At 35.9% G+C, this 24,036-nt stretch overlaps 4 protein-coding genes across 12 annotated transcripts in view; 2 read left to right on the top strand and 2 right to left on the bottom strand.

Moving 5' to 3' along the window:
• Positions 1-360: 360 nt before the first annotated feature.
• On the bottom strand, positions 361-2,430 carry znf593 (zinc finger protein 593). 4 transcript variants are annotated; one of them, XM_087289208.1, is made up of 5 exons: positions 2,001-2,292; positions 1,566-1,642; positions 1,211-1,413; positions 1,028-1,090; positions 636-924 (listed from the first exon to the last, which is right to left on the bottom strand). In XM_087289208.1, the coding sequence occupies exons 3-5, from the start codon at positions 1,408-1,410 to the stop codon at positions 798-800; spliced, it is 390 nt and encodes a 129-aa protein (XP_087145334.1). In that variant the 5' UTR covers positions 1,411-1,413; positions 1,566-1,642; positions 2,001-2,292; the 3' UTR covers positions 636-797.
• Positions 2,431-2,503: 73 nt separating this feature from the next.
• Positions 2,504-5,981, top strand: morn2 (MORN repeat containing 2). Its single transcript, NM_001261426.3, has 5 exons — positions 2,504-2,596; positions 2,730-2,777; positions 2,873-2,979; positions 4,454-4,590; positions 5,347-5,981. Exons 1-5 carry the CDS (start codon positions 2,590-2,592, stop codon positions 5,447-5,449), a joined length of 402 nt encoding a protein of 133 aa, NP_001248355.2. The 5' UTR covers positions 2,504-2,589; the 3' UTR covers positions 5,450-5,981.
• Positions 5,436-20,227, top strand: arhgef33 (Rho guanine nucleotide exchange factor 33). 3 transcript variants are annotated; one of them, XM_087290516.1, is made up of 16 exons: positions 5,436-5,808; positions 6,400-6,497; positions 6,692-6,726; positions 7,058-7,222; positions 7,932-8,029; positions 8,394-8,500; positions 8,641-8,727; positions 9,420-9,546; positions 10,067-10,199; positions 10,281-10,382; positions 12,130-12,222; positions 12,609-12,820; positions 12,891-12,953; positions 14,433-15,039; positions 17,760-17,896; positions 17,976-20,227. In XM_087290516.1, exons 2-16 carry the CDS (start codon positions 6,458-6,460, stop codon positions 18,088-18,090), a joined length of 2,121 nt encoding a protein of 706 aa, XP_087146642.1. In that variant the 5' UTR covers positions 5,436-5,808; positions 6,400-6,457; the 3' UTR covers positions 18,091-20,227. The 3 variants fall into 3 exon arrangements, 2 of the variants coding, with proteins under 2 accessions (XP_087146642.1, XP_087146641.1); XR_015513401.1 differs by lacking the exon at positions 5,436-5,808 and having other exon boundaries at positions 6,299-6,497; positions 17,976-18,463; positions 18,506-19,427; XM_087290515.1 differs by lacking the exon at positions 5,436-5,808 and having other exon boundaries at positions 6,299-6,497.
• map4k3b (mitogen-activated protein kinase kinase kinase kinase 3b) overlaps positions 20,043-24,036 on the bottom strand; it is a 34,915-nt gene continuing 30,921 nt past the window's right edge. For all 4 annotated transcript variants that reach the window (XM_087290511.1, XM_087290513.1, XM_087290512.1 and 1 more), the window contains one exon: positions 20,043-24,000. In XM_087290511.1, coding sequence (XP_087146637.1) covers positions 23,913-24,000 — 88 coding nt within the window. In that variant the 3' untranslated portion in view covers positions 20,043-23,912. The remainder of the gene's footprint in view (positions 24,001-24,036) is intronic.

Below are 24,036 nucleotides of genomic sequence, written 5' to 3'. Positions count from 1 at the left end.
CATATAATGCATGGCCATAATTACAAGGTTTGTGGCCAAAGAATGTACTGTATCTGTCTTTTTGTCCTCCTTGCTAATACAGTTAAACATTTGAACAATGTTCTTCAAAATAACACTTCAACCACAGAAAGACTTGATGTGGATGGACACTTGTGCTGTTATTGTTTTACAGTCAGTTCTATTTATCTTTCACTACTACTAACTAGTTAAAACATAATCATTACGTCAACAGTGCTATGAAAATCTAAGAAACAATTAATAACAATCTAAAGGAGGATTTGTGTGGTAATTTCAACCATAAAACCATAACTCTGGATCACACAATCTGTAATTCCATATTCCATATTCATTCAAGACAAATTAATGGATTAGGTTTGTAAACAAATCATTTACTGGCTTGCAGAGTAATTTATACTTTACAATTAAATGCATGTTTAACACGTACAAGTGTGTCACTAACCTAAATGACCTTGGCATACTATAGATGTGGACACTTGACTTCTAAGTACATTTAAGAGAGAAAACTTATGGATTAATGATTTCATCACAGATAGTTATTTACACACTCAGAATGAACATCGTGAGTCTTTCAGTCGCAGAAGGTTGCTTGCTGAAAGCAAAAAAACATGTCAACGTTCACAACAGTGAACACTTTATTGACACTGTGCCAGCTGAGGACCTTTACATGTAGACTTTCCATCTCCATAAATTAACATCAGCTCTGAAAGAGGTTAAATTGGTCTCAGTCCAGACCTAATAGTTTAAACCAGTCCATAAAGAGGTAGACAAGTAACTTTTCAGTCCATATCTTCCTCGACCTGCTGTGTGTGAACCTCTATGGTTTTTGGTGGGATGTAGGAGCCCATTCCTGCTGCTCGCTCAGCTTCGGCCTGTGTGTATGGCTCTTCCCTAAGCTGCTTTAATCTACAATACAACACACAAACAACACATAGGATGAAAATCTGAATAACCAAACATGCATTATCTTTTGCAAATCTGAAAAAAATAAAATAAAATTTTGACGTACCGTTTTTTGTGGGGTTTGGATTTGAAATGCTCCTTTAAGGTTTTCAAGTCAACAAAATATCTCCTAAAAATGTTTTTGGTGGAAAAAAATATTATATAAAACATGTATAAAGGATTTACATTTAAAAAAAAATTGAATAGAAGTAATGTGTTGTGTGTTTAGGAGTGTTAAAGTGTGACTTACGCGCAGTGCAGACAGTAATGCTGGCCACAGCCTGTAACATCATAATCTACATCTTGCTTTAGCAACTTGGCAGCATTTGTAGGGATCATGTCTGCATGAATCTGGTCAAGGTCTTTTGTCCTGCGCTTAGTCTTCCATGTCTTGGCGATATTCTTCTTCTTTCCATTGTTGTGGTTTCCTACCTGTTTGGACTTACCCATGATCTGAAAACAAGAGGACAATTTCCAAATTCTGTTCTTAAACTTAAAGCAAAGTGAGTTCAACGATAAATAAAAGAACTGCAATACCGCAAAAGATGATATAATTTCAATAAATGATGTAATTTAATTGCGAGTAAAAATTTTGCTGTCCTAACCTTCCCCTTATACAGATATGCCCAAAGTAGGGCCTGCAGGCAAAAGTTGGAAACCTCATAAGTTGAACCATTGTAACCTTTGGAAAAGGGAGTAAGATGGAGAGGGTTGGGGCGGACGCCTTTAACACAGAGATCGTCATTTCTAATTCAACGTAACCTTTTTGTTTGTTAAATTGCTGAGTTACAAAAAAGCAAAAGGAAGGTAAAGTTTTCAATGAAATGTTGTAAATGAACCTGACTTTTAAAAATGTAAATACTGTCAAATAGAGGACAATGCAGAGTAATCCTTTATAAATGAGATTGTTTTGGTTTTATTGTAATGAGTTATTTATTACATGTAAAAAAACTGTGTTAGTTAATATAAAGCAATGTTTTCTAGTCATTTTTTAAAAATATTAAATAAACTAAGAAATTACCCAACTAGCCTATATTTACCTTCAACCCAGTAGCCTAAATCAAGTTGGGTTCGTGGCGCTTCATAAAAATAAGTTTGGGCACCCCTGCCCTAATATAAGAACAGAAAAGCTGAGCTTTCAAATGTCTCAATAACACGTTTGTTATAGTTTTAAAAAGTTACAAATTAAACACCATTCTTAAAATAAGCTACATTTTAACTGTAAAAGTGGAAATTGCCTCGTAAGAAAACACAGTAAACAAATACACTCAATAAAGTAAAATGTCGTCTCGAAATATGTAACCCCAAAACAAGCTTTCTACATCACAATAAGCCCACCTTTGGCAAGTTGTCATTATCAATTGTTAGGCTGTAAAACTAAATAAATATCATTACTCACGATAATACGCAGAAGCCTCGCCGTACACACGTTGAAAACCCACAGGAACAACTTCCGGGTCGTTGAAGGGTGCATTAAATGTGTGCGTTCATCTCTAGATGGCAGTACAGACAGTTTTTGACTCAAAAACAATCCTACGAAGAAGAGCTGTGTCGTTACTATGGAGATTCTGTCACAACTATTCTGAATGACTGGATGAAGAGATTATAATAAAGCTTTTACTCAGCATCATGTCTGGTGAATATATACATACTATAATACTAATGTTGCTATAATATAATGTTACCTGTTGAACAATGTAAACTCTTATCTTTTTTATAACTTTAATATTTAAATGCAATGGATCAACGCTTCTGCTTTTTCACCGCAGAGACAACACTTCAAATCTGCTACGTTTTTCCAAATGGAGACAAATATGGTAAGTAAACGTTTTCCACATCATTTTGTTTTCCATTAAAAGGCGGGTATTTATTTGTGTGTGTGTGTGTGTGTGTGTGTGTATGTTATGATCAGAGGGCGAGTGCTGTCGGACTTCAGATGGTGTGGTGATCAGGAAAGGGTCTGGAACGCAAACATCAGCTTCTGGAGCTACATACACGGGGGAATGGGACAATGATAAGGTAAATGGAAGACATGATAAAGAAAATCTGAATAATTTAAATATTGTAAATTGTTTCAAACTGGGGTCCACGTTTCCCATGTTGCCACAAGAGAGTGAAAAACAAAAATTGCAACAAAAAAAAAAAGTTTAAAAGAAAGAAAAAAAAAAAAAAAAAATATATAATTTTTTCTTCTTTCTTTTAAATATATTTAAAATTTCTTATTAAAATATATTTCTTTATTTCTTATATTAAAATATTTCTTATATATATATATATATATATATATATATATATATATATATATATATATATATATATATATATATATATATATATATAACTAATCATTATTAATAAAGTATGCATAACTAATAAGATATCATTATTAATAACATAATTTATATTGCAATTTAAAAAAATAATGCATTACATTTTAATATAAAATAATAAATAAATAAAAACAGTAATAAACAATCATCATATAATCATTTTATTTAGATAAACAGCATAAAATAATACCAAACTGTAAATTAAAATTAGTCAATTTAAAATCATATAATTGAAAATATATATGATAAAATATACAATTAATAAACATAATTCATTCATTCATTTTCTCTTCAGTTTAGTCCCTTCTTTAATCAGTCGCCACAGCGGAATGAACCAGCAACCTATCCAGCATATTTTTTATGCAAAGGATGCCTTCCAGCTGCTTTTACTAGGAAACACCTATACACACTCATTCACACACATACGCTATGGACAATTTAGCTTACCCAATTCACCTATTGCACGTCTGGGGGAAACCGGAGAACCCGGAGGAAAACCATGTGAACACAGGTAGAAAATGCAAACTTCACACAGAAATGCCAGTTGACCCAGGTGAGGCTGGAACTAGCTAACTTCTTGCTATGAGGTGACAGCGCTTACCACTGCGCCACCGCACCGCCCTCCTAAACATGAATAATTAAATAAGATTAAATTAAATAAATGGGCGAAGCAGTGGCGCAGTAGGTAGTTCTGTCGCCTCACAGCAAGAAGGTTGCTGGGTCGCTGGTTCCAGCCTCGGCTCAGTTGGCGTATCTGTGTAGAGTTTGCATGTTCTCCCTGCGTTCGCATGGGTTTCCTCCGGGTGCTCCGGTTTCCCCCACAGTCCAAAGACATGCAGTACAGGTGAATTGGGTAGGCTAAATTGTCCATAGAGTGTGAGTGTGTGTGTGTGAATGTGTGTGTGGATGTTTCTCAGAGATGGGTTGCGGCTGGAAGGGCATCCGCTGCGTAAAAACTTGCTGGATAAGTTGGCGGTTCATTCTGTTGTGCCGACCCTGAATTAATAAAGGGAATAAGCCGACAAGAAAATTAATGAATGAAATTAAATAAATCATTCAAAATGTTATTTTAATGAACAATAAAATAAGTGCATGAAATGGAAATTGTTACGTTTTTAATTGTAATAGTTATGTTTCGTTTGCTTTTGCTATGTGGCCTGTAGATGAACGGCAGAGGAACTCTTACACACCCATCAGGAGCATTTTACAGTGGTCTGTTCAGAGAAAACATGTACCATGGCAAAGGAACTTACCGATTTCCTGATGGCTCAGAATACACCGGATCCTTCAACAACAACAGGTGACACCTGATCAAACTAGTACTTGCACACAATGGCTCATGTGCTAGCTTTATGTGCAACATGGAAATCAGCTTTATTTTCAGAAGAAAAGATTTGTTTCAGCCGCAGGCGCTCCTTGTAATCAAAAATGAGATATTTATTTATTTTGAATGAAAAAAATATACTATATTTCAGTTCAGTATTGTTTTTAAATAGATTATATGGTAATAAAGTATTTACAATTCATTTTTCCACCTTTTGAGCATAGACCTGAAAATGAAGTTCACAACTCTAGCTGTTGTAAATCCTAAATGTTTTGGAGCAAAGAATTAAGCACAATTCGTTCACTTTTTAAAGAAGATACTCACCAGATTATCACTGAAGAAGAAAAAGGAGAAGTTTATATTATGAAAAGTGCACATACATACTATTTTCAAACACGATCTGAAATATATATATTCCAGAATATGTTTAGCTGTAGATCTGCAAGAAAAAATATAGCCATAATTTCGAATCTAAGGTTGATCTTTTAAAAACTTGTTTGTGTGCAGCACCAAGCATTATTCATTAGTTTCAGAAGCATCATTTTTGACCACAACTAACACAAGTGTGAGCATTCATTTTTTTCAGGACAGATTAATCTTTTCAAATCATGTCCATGCACTTGGCCAAGTTTTGTATTCTTCCAGTGAAATAAAAAATTATTATCTAAAAGCCTAAAGAACCACAAGACCAAAGAGCACCAGAGGCATAAAGTCTGAATTCATCTTTTTCAGATTCGAGGGTGACGGGGAGTTCACAGATTCACAAGGACTCGTGTGGACTGGCATGTTCCATAACAAAGCAGCGCTGGGCTTAAAGCTCCAAGTCAACATGTGACTGATACACAAACACAGACCATTTAAATGAATTCGATGAAATTAACGCCCCTTGAAACTACTAAGAGAAATCTTTGATACACAGTGATGCATTAGCACAGCCAGCGTCCCTCAGGCATTGATGAGATCTCGTCTGCCAATGAAATAAGTTCAGCTCCAACAGCACACACTGAACATCAAGAACACATGTTGTTCCCACACACGCTGCACTTCAGAATGAATCACTACTTTGTTTGGTGCAACGAGTGACAGGAATGTGATTCTTCGTGTACCGTTCAGCCATTGGTCGTGCGCATATCCAAAATACACGAGCTCTTGAAAGCAGACGAGCTCATGACTGTGGCGAGAAGTCAGGAGTTGGTAAGATCGTCAAGCTCAATTTCCTCTGCAGTGAGAACAATGTTTACTGTGGATCAGAAGAGCTCGATTTACAGCAGTTCACATCTAATTCTGCTTTAAACCAGTGCGTTTGATTGGATTTAAAACTTTTATTTGGTCCATTGTTATACCTCAATTAAATTTGGTATGACTCACTTCTGAGTTTTATAGCAGTCATTTTGTGGGTGTTTGTGTTCACATGTCTAACGGATCCCTTCCAGAGCTCATACAGAGTTCACTGCGAAACAGAAAATTGGTCTTAAAGGTTGAAGAGGAAATTTAATCGTCTGATTCTGAGGCATAAAAAATGCTAACAGACGTCTTTATCGTTTTCTCTCTCTCTCTCTCTGTTCATCTGTCCACTTACTGTAAAACAAGGCCTCTTTTTGTCTTCGACTTCATCAGACTCACATGTTTCAAAGAGGAGGGGAAGAGATAGGTGGGACAGATGAGAGAGAAGGAAAGAAAGAATAGTGATAGAAAGACAGTCTCAGAATCAGAGAGCTCTCATGTCATTTCTAACCATATCTAAATATACAAGTGTGACATTTAATTTACTTGTAAAACTGTCAGTTTGAGCAAGGAAACTCAACTAGAACAAGGATCTGAATTGCCAGTCTTGGATTTGGATATGGAAGAGCATCAGATCACGGAGAATGGCAAGATACAGGGTAAACAATTGTTGTTTTCCATCTGTAGAAGTGCTTAAACTTTTATGTAATGGATTAACGCTAGTTCTTCAAAAAAAAAAAAAAAAAAAAGAGTTCAGTGAATGACTTTTGACTAATTGTGTTCATTTTGGGTGCAAATTTCTATCAGTTCTGTGCCGTTTCTGCATGAAAGTGTATGTTTGTGTGTGATGCAGGTACGGGGAATGACATTGATGCCATAGACTTTCAGGTAATCTAAATTGCTCTCTGTCACATTCTTTTTTCCATGCTTTAATGTGTGACAACATACATTTTGAGTTTTATTTTTTGATCTCTAATTCAAATCGCATAAGCTTAACACAGATTACTGCTGATAAGAAAATAAGTCATTGAGATAATCAATTGCTAATAGGAAGAGTGTGACTGAACTCAGGCTGGCCACATTTAGCTTAACCCTCCCTAATGCTATTGAGACTGATTTAAAGTTCCTGTCTCCTCTTGTTTAACCCTCACCATTTTTTCCCCTTCTTTCTGAACGGATCTCTCACCGAGTCCTGGTGACCCCAGATTGCTTGTTTTAGTTGCAGGCAATGTGGGTGGAGCTAAAATCAGGAGTTGGAAGTGTGGTTGAAGATTTTGCCACCCTACGGCAAACCTACAGCCGACTGGAAGAGAAAGTCTCCAGCTATCAGCAAGACACCAATGACAAGATTCTATCTCTCAGAAACACACTTAACACACTGCAGGTTCTAACTCACTTTTTAAATATTTGGTGTGCTTTTACCTTTCAAATGATTGTGGTCTTTAAGTTTATAGGTGTTTGGCTTTCTTGGATACTTTTAATAATAAAAATAATATTAATGATACTAATAATATTCAGCAGGGATGCATTAAATAAATCTAAAGTTACAGTAAAGACATTAATAATTTAAAAGGCTTTTATTTTTAAATGAACTCTGTCCATTTAAACTTTATATTTATCAAAGATTAAATAAAAATGCATGCTTTCACAAAAAAATATACATCCCAACTGCTTTTATATTGACAATAACAACAATTCCGTTTATTAAAATGATTTCCGATGGATCATGTGGCACTAATGGCTGAAGTAATAATTCTGAAAATTTAATTAAACAGGAATAACATTTACATTGTAAAAATACACAAAAATAATATGAGGTAAGTAATAATTTTCACTGGCATTATTGTATGGCTAATGAACCAATGCTGCCTTAGTGAGCATTAGAGACTTTATAAAGCATAAAAAAATTGTACTGGCCCTTAACTTATGAATGGTAGTGTATATATTATATAAATAAAATATATGACATTTTATAAATTAAAATATTAAATATAAAAATTATGGCATACAGCCATTCTCTTCTAGAATTCCATTATTTTAATGTTTGTAATATTTTACATATATATATATTCTTTTTGTTTGTGTGTATGCAGGAAGATGTAAGTACAGCTCTAACACAGCTCTCTGAAGTTAGAAGCAACCAAAAAGACCTACAGCGGGACCTGGACCTCATGCAGAGCACACAGCACAGGTGACTTAACTTTCAGCCTGTAGTACATATACTATATCTCTTATCTTTAAAATCCAAACATGCTCTATCCACTCACATAAGCAAAGTTACATCATTTCAAAAACAAGCTCAAAACGAAACAAATGTCATCATATTTATTTTTTTATTATTTGTTGTTATTATTATTGATTACTCAAACAGTGTGTATCAGACTACGATGGCCATTAATGTAAAGAAAATTACAACCAAACAAGCAACCGTATGTGTATTATTTAATTATTTTTTGAAAGCCTGAAATTTTTATAACTTATGCAAAACCATTTTAACTCAACTAAAGAAGGCGTATTATAAGCAAACTCTGCAACTTTGGTTATTTCATTGGCAGGAAAGGCTCCAGGGGGGAGGGATCGGTGGATGGACACGCCTCTCTGAATAGCCAAACAGAGATCAGCCTCATTCAGCATTACATCAGCAGCCTATCAGCCAATCCGAGTGAGTATAACAACTTTGAGGCAAATGTGTAAAGCCTGATGTATTCTTGCTTTAAATATGCTTGTATAACAACCACAAGCTGTTTCACATGATTGCCTTATAGTGTATAAGATGACTGAAGGTTATGTTTGTGTGCTTAGACCCTTTCCCTGAGCATGATGGACAAAAGAAGTCTCCAGTGTGGAGGGAGAGGAAAAACAGCCGAGAATTAAACAACTCAACAATAAGTGAGGGATAAATGTGACTCTGGATCACAAAACCATTCATAAGTGTACATTTCTGGATATATATTAATTCATTTATTGTATTGGCGGCTTAGTCCCTTTATTAATCTGGGACCTCCCCAGCGGAATGAACCGCCAACTTATCCAGCAAGTTTTTACGCAGCAGATGCCCTTCCAGCAGCAACCCATCTCTGGGAAATATATATATACATATATAAATATATATATAATCTGTCTATATATATAAATATATATATAATCTGTATATATATATAAATAAGCTGTGTGGTTTGTTAAAATTGGACAATATTTGGCTAATATACAAAATATCTGGAATCTGAAGGTTCAAATATTGAGAAAAATTACCTTTAAAGTTTTCCAAACTCCATTCTTAGCTATTCATATTACTAATCATAGATTAAGATATGATAGATTAACGGAACAACAATTACTAAATGTCTTTACGGAACACAATCTTTACTTAACATTCTAATGGTTTTGACCCAATTTGCACCCATACAGTGTATTTTTTGATCATTGCTTTAAATAAAGCATTGGAAAATAAGATTGATTTTGTGATCCAGGGTCACATATATGACTTATAAATATTATAATTGGGAAAATGTTCAAGTTTTGCATTTGTAATAACATGGTTGTTATTATTATTATTATTGTTTGTTCATATGTTTTCTCAGCTCAGAGGCAGGCGGCAGCGCTGGAGCTGTTGGAGTCTGAGAGAGTGTATGTGTCGTATCTCTCACTTTTGTTAAAGGCCAACATCAGCTTTAACGGCTCTGAGAATGTCAACCTCAAAGACAAACGGTAATTATGAATCAATCCTACACCTATATGTGGCTTATCAATGTCAAGAAGAGGCTCCTACAACAGTGCAGATTATTAGAAACACAACTAATCCAGCAACACAGGCCAATTAACTTCTCTTTTGCAAAGAAACCAGTGCTAAACAGTGAATCAGAACTAAAGGGTATGTTGTGGAACAAACATAATTTAAAGTCTGCTTGAACTGGACACACAATTCTCTCTTGGCAAACTAACGGTAAGAGGCGTGGTTAAGAATGTTGAGAGAAGAAGGAAGAAGGACTGCACCTTGACAAGTGTGGAAGCAAATGGTCAGACTTTGATTGAAGATTACAAAAACAATTTTTTTTCAGTAGATTAACTTGAAGAAAAGAATGTGCACAAGCAAAATAAACATTGTACATTTGGATTTCACACAGACTTTGAAGATTTCATTAGCCTTTTCTTACCTGTTGTTGATTTCAGTATTTGCACATTTATTGAAGGAAATGTAATGAATGACAATGTTTTCTGTGTATATCAGGCCTTTCCCTCCCTCTCTGCGCTTCTTGATTCAGCAGCATCTGGAGCTCCTGCATCTCCTCCAGGAGAGAGTGCTTAAGAGCCACTGGCACGGCATCATGGGGGATGTATTTCTAAGGCTCACCAGCAAAGAAGTAAAATGTTATAAAGGTTAAAATTGAGCTGCTATGACCATGTCGTGTTCCTTAAGTCCAATCTCAAATGTTGTTTTGCAGAGTGATTTTCTGGACCATTATGTATCGTATCTACGTGACCTGCCAGAATGCTTGACGGTTGTTAGTCTGTTCTCCTCTTCAAAATCAGGCAGCTTACTGGAGGTTTGCATAAGTATACTAAACTCTTTTTATATTTAATTCATGCAGTATATATACAGTTGAAGTCAGAATTATTAGCCCCCCCTATTATATTATTATATAATAATAATATTGTTATTATTATATATATTTTTCTTGATTGTCTGCAGAACAGACTGTCGATTTACAATAACTTGCCTAGTTATCCCAATTAACCTAGTTGAGCCTTTAAATGTCACTAAGCTGTACAGAAGTGTCTTGAAAAATATCTTGTCAAATATGATTTACTGTTATCATGACAAAGATAAAATAAACCAGTTTTTAGAAATGAGTTATTAAAACTATTATGTTTAATGTGTTAAAATCTTCTCTAAGTTAAACTGAGAATGGGGGGGGGGATATAAATCTGTAATAATTCGAGGAAGGGGGGGGGGTGCTAATAATTCTAACTTAAAATATATTTAAAATATACAGCTGAAGTCAGAATTGATATAAGCTCATTTTTGAGGTATCTAGAGAATATAAAAGCATACTTCTTCCACAAAATAAAATAAATATTTTAAAAGCAAGGGAACTGACTTTATCTCATAATTCTTACTTTTTTGCCTTTGAACTACAACTTTCTTTCTTTCTTTTGAATTTAATGCAGAATTTCAAGAATGTAGTCTCAATTCTAAGAAGAAAGGGTTGAATTGTGAGACATTTATGAGCCATTAAGAAGATAAATGCGAGATTTGTGTGGTGAAAAAAGTCTGTGGCAGCAGCTAGCTTTCAGACAGACAGACGCTTGCAGCTATGAAAAATTTAAGAGAAAAAGTTGATGATTTATAGTTATGTGTTTGAGTAAAAATATAAACAAATGATAACAATTCTTCCAAATTTAAAATAGAAATGTCATTTATAGAATTTATACAGAAATAAATATGGTTTTAGTATGTTAGTTGGTTGTATTTTTTTAAATGTTTTTTTTTTTATTTTCTAATTAATTTATATAAAACATATATAACATATTATTATACATTATTAGCCCTCCTGTGAATTTTTTATTCCTTTCCAAATATATGCTAACTGATGTTTAACAGAACTAACTAAAGGATAAACAAATAAACAAACCAAATGTTTCACACAAACACAATCAACAGGACATCAAAATAAACAAATAATATACAAAACTATGTTTAGTTTACCGTGTTGGCCTGATAACCAGCTGTAGAATAAGCAGGAGCATTTAACAGGTGCTTGCATTGAGATCTCACTATGCTGAGTGATCATACAAACTCGCAGGTTATTTCCATCAAAGAGAATCATGTGACCTCCCACTCAAGCCAACCGGAAAAAAAGGAATTAGTAACATAAACATATACCAATACACATTCAAATAATGAAATACAAAACAATAAACAACAATACAAGCTGACCAATCAGCATCAGCTACAAATATGATGTACTGTCATCATCACACAAACTAAATTAGTTATTAGAAATTAGTTATTATGTTTAAAAATGTGCCAAAAACTCTTTTCTCTATTAAAAAGCACTTGAGAAATAATGCATTTTATTTAAAGGAGCCTTTCTCGACACTCAAGGTCACCATACATAATACTTCTCCCTTTTATAATACTTCTCTCTTTCAGTTACTGAAATATTTGAAAAACAATTACATTGTTACACGGGGGCTGATAATTTTGTTTTCAACTCTCTCTCACTATAAAGCGTCTAGTAAAGTCTATAGAGTTTCTGATTTGTTGCATGAATTTGTGTTTGAATCCAGAGTGACATGACAGGGGACGAGACGCGTCCAACACTGTACTCTCTGCTTCTACAGCCTGTCCAACGTATCCCAGAATACCACACACTCCTGCAGGTAGTCAGACTCAGCTTTATTGTCTTAATAATAGCATTTTAAGCATGCTTATTGATTATGCATCTTCAATGAAGAGGCACTTAATAAAATCACCAAGGTCAAGCCCAATTAAGAAAATGCATAATACCCACTTTTTGGTGAGGGTTGCTTGAAAAATCAGTAGATCAGCAATTTCTGAAATAATTAGACCAGACTATGTGGCACCAACAACCTTGCCACACTTCATCAGCATTCAGATGCTCAGTTTGAACTTCAGCAGATGGTCTTTACAATGTCTACATCCCTAATGCCTTGAGTTGCTGCAACTTGATATTAGTGTTCACAAGCATTTGAACATGTGTATCTACTAAAGTGGCTGTGTGTGTGCATTTGCATGTGTTTTACAGAGTCTCCTGCAGCAGACTGAGTCGGAGCATCCTGATTATTACCTGTTACTGGTGTCAGTGCAACAGCTTCGATCCTTCATGACGCAGTACAACCATCTGCTACAGCACAACCAGGAGCTCCTCACACACAGCCATGCCCTGCGAGAACACACACACAACCTGTGCACACACCAGCAGGAGAGACCCTCACACACGCGCAAAGAGCTCAGCAGGTAAGGTCAGAATAACAGATATGTGTGTTTTTGTGTTGTTTGACTCACTTGCTGTTGTTTTTCACATCAGGTCTACAGTGAGACAGCTGTATAAAGTCGACTATGAGAAGAATTATAGCAGCAGCACACAAAAGTGAGTAGAGAAAAGTATCACAAGCTTTCTGTGAATTTATGTGTGCTTCTTTAGTTTTAGGTTTGAAAACTATAATAATTTAAAAACTATTTACTGTCAGAAAGTAAGAATGAAACAACACACGCTTTTAAATTGTAATATTGTATGAATTTGCATTTTTTCTCCCATTTAAAATACACCATTTTCATTTTCATTGAACTGAGTTTGTGTTTTTGTTGACAGTAAGGTAAATGAAGAGGGTACATATTCTGGACATTCGTGTATTTGTTTTGTTGTGCTTTATTTACAGTTAAGCTATAGTGTTTGTTATAATGTTTTATTATTTATAGTCGATTATTATGTTAATTATGCAATATGGGATGTTTTTTTTTTTTACATAAAATGCTATCCAATTGAAATGTATTTCCACATATTTGGGTTAGGGTTAGGAAATATTGATAAACAGAAGAAATGTTGAACAGAAATTATTGAAATTCTTTATTATGTATTACAATCACTTTTGGGCAATGTTAGACAAATCATCACCTTAAAATTATAAGGTTGTATCTGACATTTTTCTCAAAAATGAGTTATTGACAAATTCTTATTAAAAAACAACTTATTTATAATATGGGATTTTTTTTTAATAAGTTGTTTACATTCTAAGACTTTTTATTTAAAAGCAAATGTTACACACATACTGTTTGCTATATGGAATGAAAAAACTTTAAAGCTCAATATCTTAAAATCATTCAGAATGCAGATAGAACCTCATAATTCTAAGGTGACAAAATGTTAAATTAAGACAATGTAAATTAAAGCATATTAAATTAATGTGTATTAAAGAGCGTGGCAGATGTTTTAAGGGGCTTTATTTTGGCCACAAGGTAAAAAATGACCGAAATGGAAGAAATATATTATGCACTAATACAGTGTTCTCAAACTTTTTTCACCAAGTACCACCTCAGAAAAAAATTGTCTCTCGAAGTACCACAATAATGACCAGTATTGAATTATAGTAGCATTGCAGGCCTAATTAAGCAGCTAAAGCTCTACACAGTTCAAAAACGAGGCTGATTAATTCGTATTATTATGAATATTTATTATTGTCAGACACATTAAACATTATAAATAATTTAAACATTAACACTGCACTGAGCTTACAGGTAAAAAAAAAGGTTTAAATGAAAATGTGGAGTTTGCATGTCTCCTCCATATTTGTGTGGGTTTACTCTGGGTGCTCCAGTTTCCCCTACAGTAAAAAGACATGCGGTAAAGGTAAATTGAATAAGCTAAATTGTCCGTAGTGTATGTGTGTGAATGGAAAAGTGTATGGGTGTTTCCCAGTGTTGGACTGCAGCTGGAAGGGCATCCGCTGCATAAAACATATGTTGGATAAGTTGCTGGTGCACCACAGTTTGAGAACCACTGCACTAATATTTGCATAAAATTAAAGTATACTTTGAGTTAAACAATTCTATTAATCTTTTGTGTTTTAAGTGATGCATCTCGACGTAACAAGCGCTACCCTGACTATGAAGCGGCCCCCTATCACTACGACCCAGAAGTCCCATCTCCTGTGTCATTCCTATCTGACTCTGACTCTCGCCACAAAGCTATTTCAGTTCCCTTGCGCAGCATCCCAGAAACAGAGGGAGCAGGATCTGTCCTCGCTGATGCTCTGGGGCCGCTCTATCCCTATGGGGCCGGAGACTCTCGCTGCTCAAGCCCCTCTCATTCATCCGACTCCAGCATTGATATTGCCTTTGTGCGCTGCAGTCCTTCCCACAGTCCACCTCGACAGTCCCACAACAGAGGCCGCAGTGCTGGCGGTGTTGTTTACAGGCCGAACAGAACCTGTGTGTCCCCCGACTCGGCTGATATTGTAAGACCACGCCCCCTACAGGCGGTGCAGAGGAAGAGCAAGTCACTGAACGGCCTGCAGATGGACAGCATTGATAGCCTTAACAGCCAGACGAAAAACCCAGCCCATCCAAGGCTGGAGCGCCAGTCAAGTGGCAAATCAAGACTGAGAGCCAGCAGTCCAAAACACAGATACGAGACACATACTGACACAGAGGAGCAACCACGACTAACACACCAAAAGGTAAACACTCACACATATATAATTGAGAATTGTTGGTAATTAGCGACGACTAATTAGAAATTACCTTCAAATCTAATCAAAGACATTCAATCGCAATGTGTAAAGACCTTAGCAAGAAACCACATGGCGAGTCAAGTCATCTTCATTTCTGTAGCACTTTTTGCAATGTAGATACTATATAGTACAATATTTCAGATTGTGGAACATTCTAGCATTTCAGGCAAGCAGGAGAGTAGTGGTATAATGCTAGTGTAGGAATGGCAATCATACACAACACCCTAGCAACCATACATGAATGGCACAGCAACCATTCAAAACAATCGCAACTGAATAGCAATGAACTAAACCCAACTTCCTGGCAACCACCAACAACACCCTAATTTGCACCGAACAACACCGAAATTGCAGACTTGCATACTGTTTATAGCAAACTATATAGTGTGAGAGTCGAGTAGTAAGTCAGAATTCTAATGGTGTGTCACAAATCTCATATTTATGCACTAATCTATGCCTTTTTGTAGTATAAATAGTGTATGAAGTGTGTTCACACTGAAAACTCAAAAAAAATCAAGTGCACTTTAATTACCTGGATGATGCACTTATTTAGCTGGTAAAATGAAGTGTGTAATGATGGACACTTCACACACGCAACGACCACAGCTTTGCACATAGCAGAAGGGGCGGAGATATCAGCCGCTCTTGTTAGATTACTTTATTTTGGATTGTGAAAGCAAAATTCTCCTACAAGAGGGATTATAGCGCCTCCTGATGGTGAATGTAGTTATACTCATGGCAGGTATTATTTGGTAGTTTGGTCATTTATTTCATTAATTTGCCAAATGTCATCAGTTAAACGATTTGAGTTTACACTTAATAAAAAACATTAGTGTTCCATATGGGACGACACTACATACATATACTACGCTGTTGAGTGTGTAAGTGTATACAGTGCATGCGGAAAGTATTCATTGTGCTTCACTTTTGCACATTTTTCATGTTACAGCCTTTTTCCAAAATAGATTATATTAATTTATTTCTTCAAAATTCTACACACAATAACGCACAATGACAATGTGAAAAAAGATTTTTTGAAATTGTTACAAATTTATTAAAACTAAACTTAAAAAGTCACATGTACATAAGTATTCACAGCCTTTGCCGTGAAGCTCTAAACTGAGCTCAGGTATGTTCTGTTTCCACTGATCATTCTTGAGATGTTTCAGTAGCTTAATTAGAGTTCACCTGTGGTAAATTCAGTTGATTGGACATGATTTTAAAAGGCATACACCAGTCTATATAAGGTCCCAGGACTGACAGTGCATGTAAAAGCACAAACCAAGCATGGGGACAAAGGAATTGTCTGTAGACTTCCGAGACAGGATTATCTCGAGGCACAAGGCTGGGGTTGCATACAGAATCATTTCTGCTCTGAAAGTTCCAATGAGCACAGTGGGCTTCATCATCCATAAGTGGAAGATGTTTGAAACCACCAGGACTCTTCCTAGAGCTGGCCGGCCATCTAAGCTGGGTGATCGAGAGAGAAGAGCCTTAGCCAAGGAGGTGATTAATAGTGTTATTCTGTGGGGAGAGGAGAACCTTGCAGAAAGACAACCATCTGTGCAGCAATCCACTAATCAGGCCTGTATGGTAGAGTGGCCAGACGGAAGCCATTTACTGCCTGGAATTTGCCAAAAGGCATCTGAAGGACTCTCAGACTATAAGAAACGAAATTCTCCGGTCTGATAAGACTAAAACTGAACTCTTTGGAGTGAATGCCAAGCGTTACAATTGGAAAAAACCAGGCACCGCTCATCACCAGGCTAATACCATTCCTACAGTGAAGCATGGTGGTGGCAGCATCATGCTGTGGGGATGTTTTCCAGCAGCAGGAACAGGAAGACTAGCCAGGACAGAGGGAAAGATGAATGCAGCGATGTACAGAGACATCCTGAATGTCCTTGAGTGGCCCAACCAGAGCCCAGACCAAAATCCTACTGAACATCTCCGGAGACATCTGAAAATGGCTATACACTGTTGCTTCCCATCCAACCTGATAGAGCTTGAGAGGCACTGCAAAGAGGAATAAGCAAAAATTCCCAAGCTTTGTGCCAAGCTTGTGGGATCATATTAAAAAATACTTGAGGCTTTAAATGCTGCCAAAGGTGCATCAACAAAGTATTGAGCAAAGGCTGTGAATACTTATGATGTACATGTGATTATTCAGAGTTTTTATTTTAATAAATTTGCAACAATTTCAAAAAAATCTTTTTTCACATTGTCATTATGGGTATTGAGTGTAGAATTTTGAGGAAATAAATGAATTTAATTCAATTTTGGAATAAGGCTATTACATAAAAAATGTGGAAATAAGTGAAGCGCTATGAATGAATACTTTCCGGATGCACTGTAAGTACATAATGCATAAGTGCTTAGTGTATTGTGCCATTTGGGACGCAGCTATTGTATACTTTGTAGTAACTGCATAGAAACATTCTGGTAACCACTCACAACACTCTAGCCATTGGATAGTAATGTGTTAAAATTTAAACAGCACAGTTTAGCAAAATAGCCTAGTAACAACATTACAGTGGATTAAAAGCCCTTCAGAACTGCTAAATAACATCCTAGCAACCATCAACATTATTTAAAAGTGAAATGAAATCATTTATTTGCAGGTGTCAAATGTAAGTGAGTGAAAGCTCATTCTGCTTGTTCCTCAGGACTCTAGAAGCCTGGTGTGGGAGGAGCTCAAGTTGAGGGGCGTGTCTGATGACTATGAGCACACCCCATTGAGTGAACGTAGTAGGAAAGAAGGAAAAGGATTTAGGAACTCCTTCAAAAAACTCTTTAAAAAGAAGTGAGTTACTGAAAAGAGACGCACAGCGGCTTTGCACATTGTCCTCATGTTTAAAGTCATGGTACTTTGTGTGTGTCAGGTCTAATGACGGAAAGGAGAAGACAACAGTGAAAGCTGAGTGTCAAAGCAGCGGAGAGCTGGAGACCATCAAAACCCTTCAAACGGTAGACATTGACAGAGGAACTGCTGTTTAAGCTGCAACATTAGTGCTTCTCCATTGGTTTTGCTTCCAGGCAAATCTTTCACACAACCCCAAAGAGTGATCTGATGTGCTTTTTGGTCTTAGTGTTTGTTCATTCATTTTCCTTCAGCTTAGTCCCTTTATTCATCAGGGGTCGCCACAGCGGAATGAACCGCCAACTTATCCAGCATGTTTTACACAGCGGATGCCCTTCCCGCTGCAACACAGTACTAGGAAACACCCATACATTCTCACGTTCACACACATACACTACAGCCAATTTAGTTTATTCAATTCACCTATAGCGCATGTCCTTGGACTATGGGGGAAACCACGCAACCACAGGGAGAACATGCAAACTCTGCACAGAAATGCCAACTGACCCAGCCGGGACTCAAACCAGCAACCTTTTTGCAGTGAGGTGACAGTGCTAACCACTTAGCCACCGTGTAGCCCTGTCTTTAGTGTTTGGTTTTTAAATTTCTCTTGACTGCTAATGGTTTGATGCCTTTGGGAATCACTAATGCACAGTATAAAACACCTTGTGGTTGACAAAGTTCTTAATAATAGTCTAGCTGTAAGTGAACCTGGGTTTCTTTCGTGATTTTAGAGGTTGAGGAAGATATGACACAAAAGCCCATCAAAATAAAGGTTGAAGTGGTATCAAAATGCAGAGTTTGTTGGAAGCAAAACTTTTACCATTAGTAACAAATGGGAAGTATTTTCTCTATGGTTTTAAGATTGTTTATTTGCAGCTGTTTACAATTCAAATTGAGCTACTGTATGTAGCTATAGCTCATTTGAGAATCGCTGTTCAAAAGTTGAGCGCAAACTGCTTGATAAAATCCTTGAACACAAATTACTTTGCATGCTGAAGTCAAATTTAATAAGAAACATTATTTATATGCATTATTTATGTAAATATATAATTACTCAAAAAGGCATATTCATCTATATCTTCAGGTATCTTAGTTAAGGCTGCTCTGTGTCTGCCCAAATTCAGTGTTCAGATGTAATGCTGCATAAAAAGCCCAATTACATCATTGCCTGCCCAGACCCACCCTACAGTTGGAATTGCTTGTAAATACATTCATGCCAACTTCAAGCAGAATTAACATCCAGTGTAAAGACACTAATACCACTTCAGATGCATAAGATGCAACCTCTGTAGTGTGCATGTGACAATTGTTCAGTTTAAGCTGGGTCACAGAAACAGGGTACACTATAAAAGACTATATCTGAAAAAATGTGTTGAATACTTATACTTTCAATATAAAAATAAAATACAATGAAAAGAAAATCTACTTTGTAAATGTATATGTGACAATAAAATAAAAATATTTCATGCAATATTTGTTTTTAGAATATACATTTGTGCATATACTTGTTTACAATTGTGAAAAAATGTGTGTGTATACAGTGTTTAGAATAATTGAGTACAGCCCATTTTGAAAATGGTTCTCAGTGAACATAGACATTTTGTATTTTAGTGCATTTAAACAAAACAGATTTATTAAACAGATATATTTATTAAAATAATATTTAGTCGCCAAACATATATAGAAATTGAAAGATAATACAATTAAAATCAAGTAAAATTTTGCTAAATAAATTACAACCTTACAATTTCAACAAAAATTTCACCTTTTTTGCTTCTCTTGATTTTTCCTCAATTTAAAATTTGTATCTAATATTTTTTACAACATATAAATTTGGGTGCGTTAGTTTTTGGACTGTTATCGCATGTTATTTTCTAAATAAGCTCCAGATTGGCTTCAGTACTGAGTAATCTAATGTATATGCACAAATATAATATTTTATAGCTTCCTACTAAAAATATGAATTTAAAAGATAGATTTGTGAGGGGTGTACTTATATATGCTGAGCACTATATTTATATATAAATGTGTGTGTGTATGTGTGTGTGTGTGTGTGTGTTAGACAAAATAACACCATTTAGATGCATTCGATTGTTTTTCCCCACCTTGGTTTAATGTGTTAAATCTCATAAAAGAGTTTCACATTTGAAACAAAATATTGGCTTTATACAGTCTGTAAAACTCAAATTATTTTACACTATATACAAGACATGTGCATCACATTACACAAGAGAATGCAGCTGTAGTGGACGTGGAGTAGTTGCACTCAAAGCATCCCATATCACATTTATGACTCAAACGGAGCAATATTACTGGAAATTAGGCTCAGACGCTTTCATACGGCCCTTGACAAAAATCTAGATCACGGCTTTAAAAGCGCTGTTATAGGGAGATCCTCTGCTTAAAGTACTGTTTTTTCTTACTTTCTAATAGCTCATGATCTTATGCAAAGTTTAAAATGCATGTTAGAGGTAGACACGACATGCTAAATTTGCGCATTCAGCTAACAAAACATGATTTGGCTATTTTGAAACAAAAAGGAACCGTTAGTATTCAGATATGACATTGTACAAACTGATGAAAAGGCTAGAAAGCGTCACAGACAGCTACATTCTAGAAAAGCTCTTTTCCCCCTTTCATATTTACACATACTGCATTCTTGTTATCTCTATTAGCTTTCTGTGAGCCTAATAAATAGCATTTCTCTGTCTGTTATGCTCTTGACATCACACACACATACGACAAGCTGAGAAAAGCACACGCATTTGTGCAAACGTTCACTAACAGTGTTTGGTAATGAACTAAAACATGACACTTTTTTGCATACAAAATTAAATATAAAAAACACTCCATTTCCATTAATTGGCTCATGATGACGAACTAAACATGACGCTGTTACAGTATTGTGTTACACAAACAGTCTTATGTGTGGTATTATCTTGGATTTACTACCATTATATTCTTTAAAGCACCTTAGAGTACCATTTATATACCACAGTATTTGACTAGAGTAACCATTCAGAACCATGATATATATATGGTATTACCATCTGACCACAGTTACTTAGCTTTGGGGGACATGAATGATTATACTCTACAGTATAAAAGGATTGATTTCATAATACAGTGCTAAATTCACTGGCTGTGCTAACAAAACATATCTTTTAGGACTAAGATGGCGCCCCCTAGTGTTCCTTTTTCAAGTTAAAAGCCTAAAAAAAAGTGTCGACTTTCTTGTTCATTCAAGTGCCCTGTGTGTTTGGATTATTAACATTTATAAAGCAATACGAACACTTAAGCTCCACTGTCTGTTTTTGTGCTGTTAATATGGAAATGTGCAGCTAAAGGGACATAAAAACTGGTTTACTGAATGTCACCAAATGAGAGAAATGAAGATGAACACATGAATTAGTACAACAAACGAGCTGGTTAGATTTACGGACAATTCACACAAAGCACATTTTTGTATTTAATAGCTAGCCTTTAGATTTATGAACAATTATAAGCAATTTAGGGTGTGTTCACACTGATAATTTGGATCTCTTAAGTTTGTTCGGTCTAGACAACAGTATATTTATTTCTGATGCCAGCTGCATAAACTTGTATGCCACCAAGTATAAAGTCATAAAAGTCATTATTTTTACACCCTCAAGCCATCTAAGATGTAGAAGATTTTTAGCTGAAACCATGGTCTTTGCTGATTAATATAATGCCAGTCAGTGGCTACTGGAATTTGACTGGACATATTAAAACAACACATTAAGGTCTTATGTAGCAAAACATTTGGAGACAAATGTAATTTACTTTTCATTAATTATCAAATTAAGGGACTCCAATTTAAAATGTGTAATTTCCAACACTTGTCTCTCAAGCAATACTTTAACATGTGCATGAATATTGGCCCATGCACATTTCCTGCTTGTTATCAAAAGATTAAAGACAATTTGATTCTTGCATTTTTAGATTTGAATGCAGCGATTCGAAGGATTACTAAACATATACAAATCACCATCATTTATAATTGTTGCGTGGATGTTGAGATCCGGACCTTTTAATGGTTAATCGTGCAGCTTACACTGAATGCATTGATGCAGGTTAAACAAGTAGTGACAGAAAACATTTCTATTATTATATAAAATCAGTGCTTAATTTGTGAATCGCGAGGTCCCGGAACAGATCGGGGTAACAGATCCGGCATGTTATCTGAGGATGGAGAGGTGTCGTGCACGAAAGTAGAGAGCGGTGGGCAGGAAGGTGTACAGGTGGTATTGGGGGACGTTGGATGGCAGAGGGCTGTCGCGGACGAAGGACGAAAGTGAATGGCGGGGGCTGTCGCCAATAGGATTGGGGAGTCGCAGAAGAAAGTGAAAGTGAACACCGGACAAGGGAGGAGGGTGCTTGAGGAGGGGGATTGGTAAAATGAGGTGCCAGATCAGATGTCAGAGGTGCCGGATCTAGACCTAGCGTGTTTTGGCACAAATTAAGCCCGGTATTTAATTTATATTTTACAGTAAAGGATTAATCTACCAGTAAAAAATATATATTAATCTGCTGACCACATGTGTTCCGAACCTTGGGTTGAGATCCGCACGAATCACGGATCAACCGTGATCCGTTACACCCCTAGCAAGCAGTCTATATAAAAGAGTAAGTTTACATTCTTGTGCACAATCTCAAGACTTCTTTCTCAGCAGGCACGTGCACACATAGGGCTAAACCTGTGCAGTGCACATGCCCTTTTTAGTCTTGGATAGAAAGTGTCCTTCCAAAATGATCTCAAGTGTACCTGCTCTCCCATAAAAATGTAAAACAGGAAATGCACTGGCACCATTGTTATTATTTACACCCTTCAAAAAAGTCTATATATATATATATATATATATATATATATATATATATATATATAAATGATTGTATATTTATCAGAACTCTTATGAAGTGTGTAAAGCAGTCAAAATAGCGCTGGGAATACCTTTTCTGCACAAACAAGTGAAAGTCCAACACAGTTTTGAACTGTAGTCGGCAACATCAAGACTACAACAAAAAAATGTCTGCTTGAGTTCTAATAGCTGCGTCTTGTGATATAATTTCTGTTTATGGTTTGTTTAGATATCTTTGGTCTGTGCTGTGTTCATATTTCAGTCTAACCGGCCCACAGTTTGATTGGAAGAAGACCAATATCTGCCTTTTCAACGTTCTTGGTCCATTTGTTTGGTGTGAAGCAAAGTTCAGATTAGAGTGTTTCAATAATTCAAGGAAACTGCACTAACAGAGCAGGAGTTTCTTTTAATCTAACCAAACCTTCAAAGTGTGAACACCCTTAAAAGCAAGAATGTGTTCTGTGTGAACTGTATTAGCATGACACCCATAAATAAAGCTGTTTACTGCAGTACTGAAAGCCACAAAGCTACCAAGATGGTACATCACCTGTAAACCATGCCAGATATAAACTCTTGGTTATTTGATTTCTTTTTAGACAACGGATGTACAAGACTGCTGTGTTTTCACATTAGTTATCTCACATTAATCATGAGATCTGATAGTTGGTGTATTAAGGTGTCTGTTTAGCTTAGTTTGCAATATGTTTGTGTATTGAAATGCATTTGTAGTTTAAAAACAAAGAAATGTATCACTGTGTAACTGGCATTTGAAATAAATGATTAGGTTTGCTAATCACCGCTACATGCTATGCGAATCTATCACGCATATTAAACGGTCTACCTACGTTTGCTTGAACTGAAATATCGATTTAGCATCGATACAAGGTACCAGGGGCTGGTATCATACCAAACCACAGATATTGTTATTAAAATTCATCCGTAGTGTTTAATTTCAGCTGTCTTTTTTCTGTAGTGTTGTGTTCAGTAGCTTTATAAATGAAAATGAGGTGTGTGAGTCTCAGGAACGTGACCTTTGTAGCGTGCATTACTTATTGTGTGTTTAAGGCAGTGTGTTGTCAGTAGCTGTTCTCATGACCTGCGAGGATGTACAGATTACTCTGAGCCGTGGGGTCTTCAGTCGGCTTGCTTTCCAACACCACCACTCTGAGAAAGATGAGAATGTTTGTTAAGAGCCGTGCT

Source organism: Danio rerio, chromosome 17, assembly GCF_052040795.2.
Source record: "Danio rerio strain M-AB ecotype USA chromosome 17, GRCz13ab, whole genome shotgun sequence".
NCBI classification, from domain to species: domain Eukaryota; kingdom Metazoa; phylum Chordata; class Actinopteri; order Cypriniformes; family Danionidae; genus Danio; species Danio rerio.
This window is presented reverse-complemented; position numbering and strand designations above follow the sequence as displayed.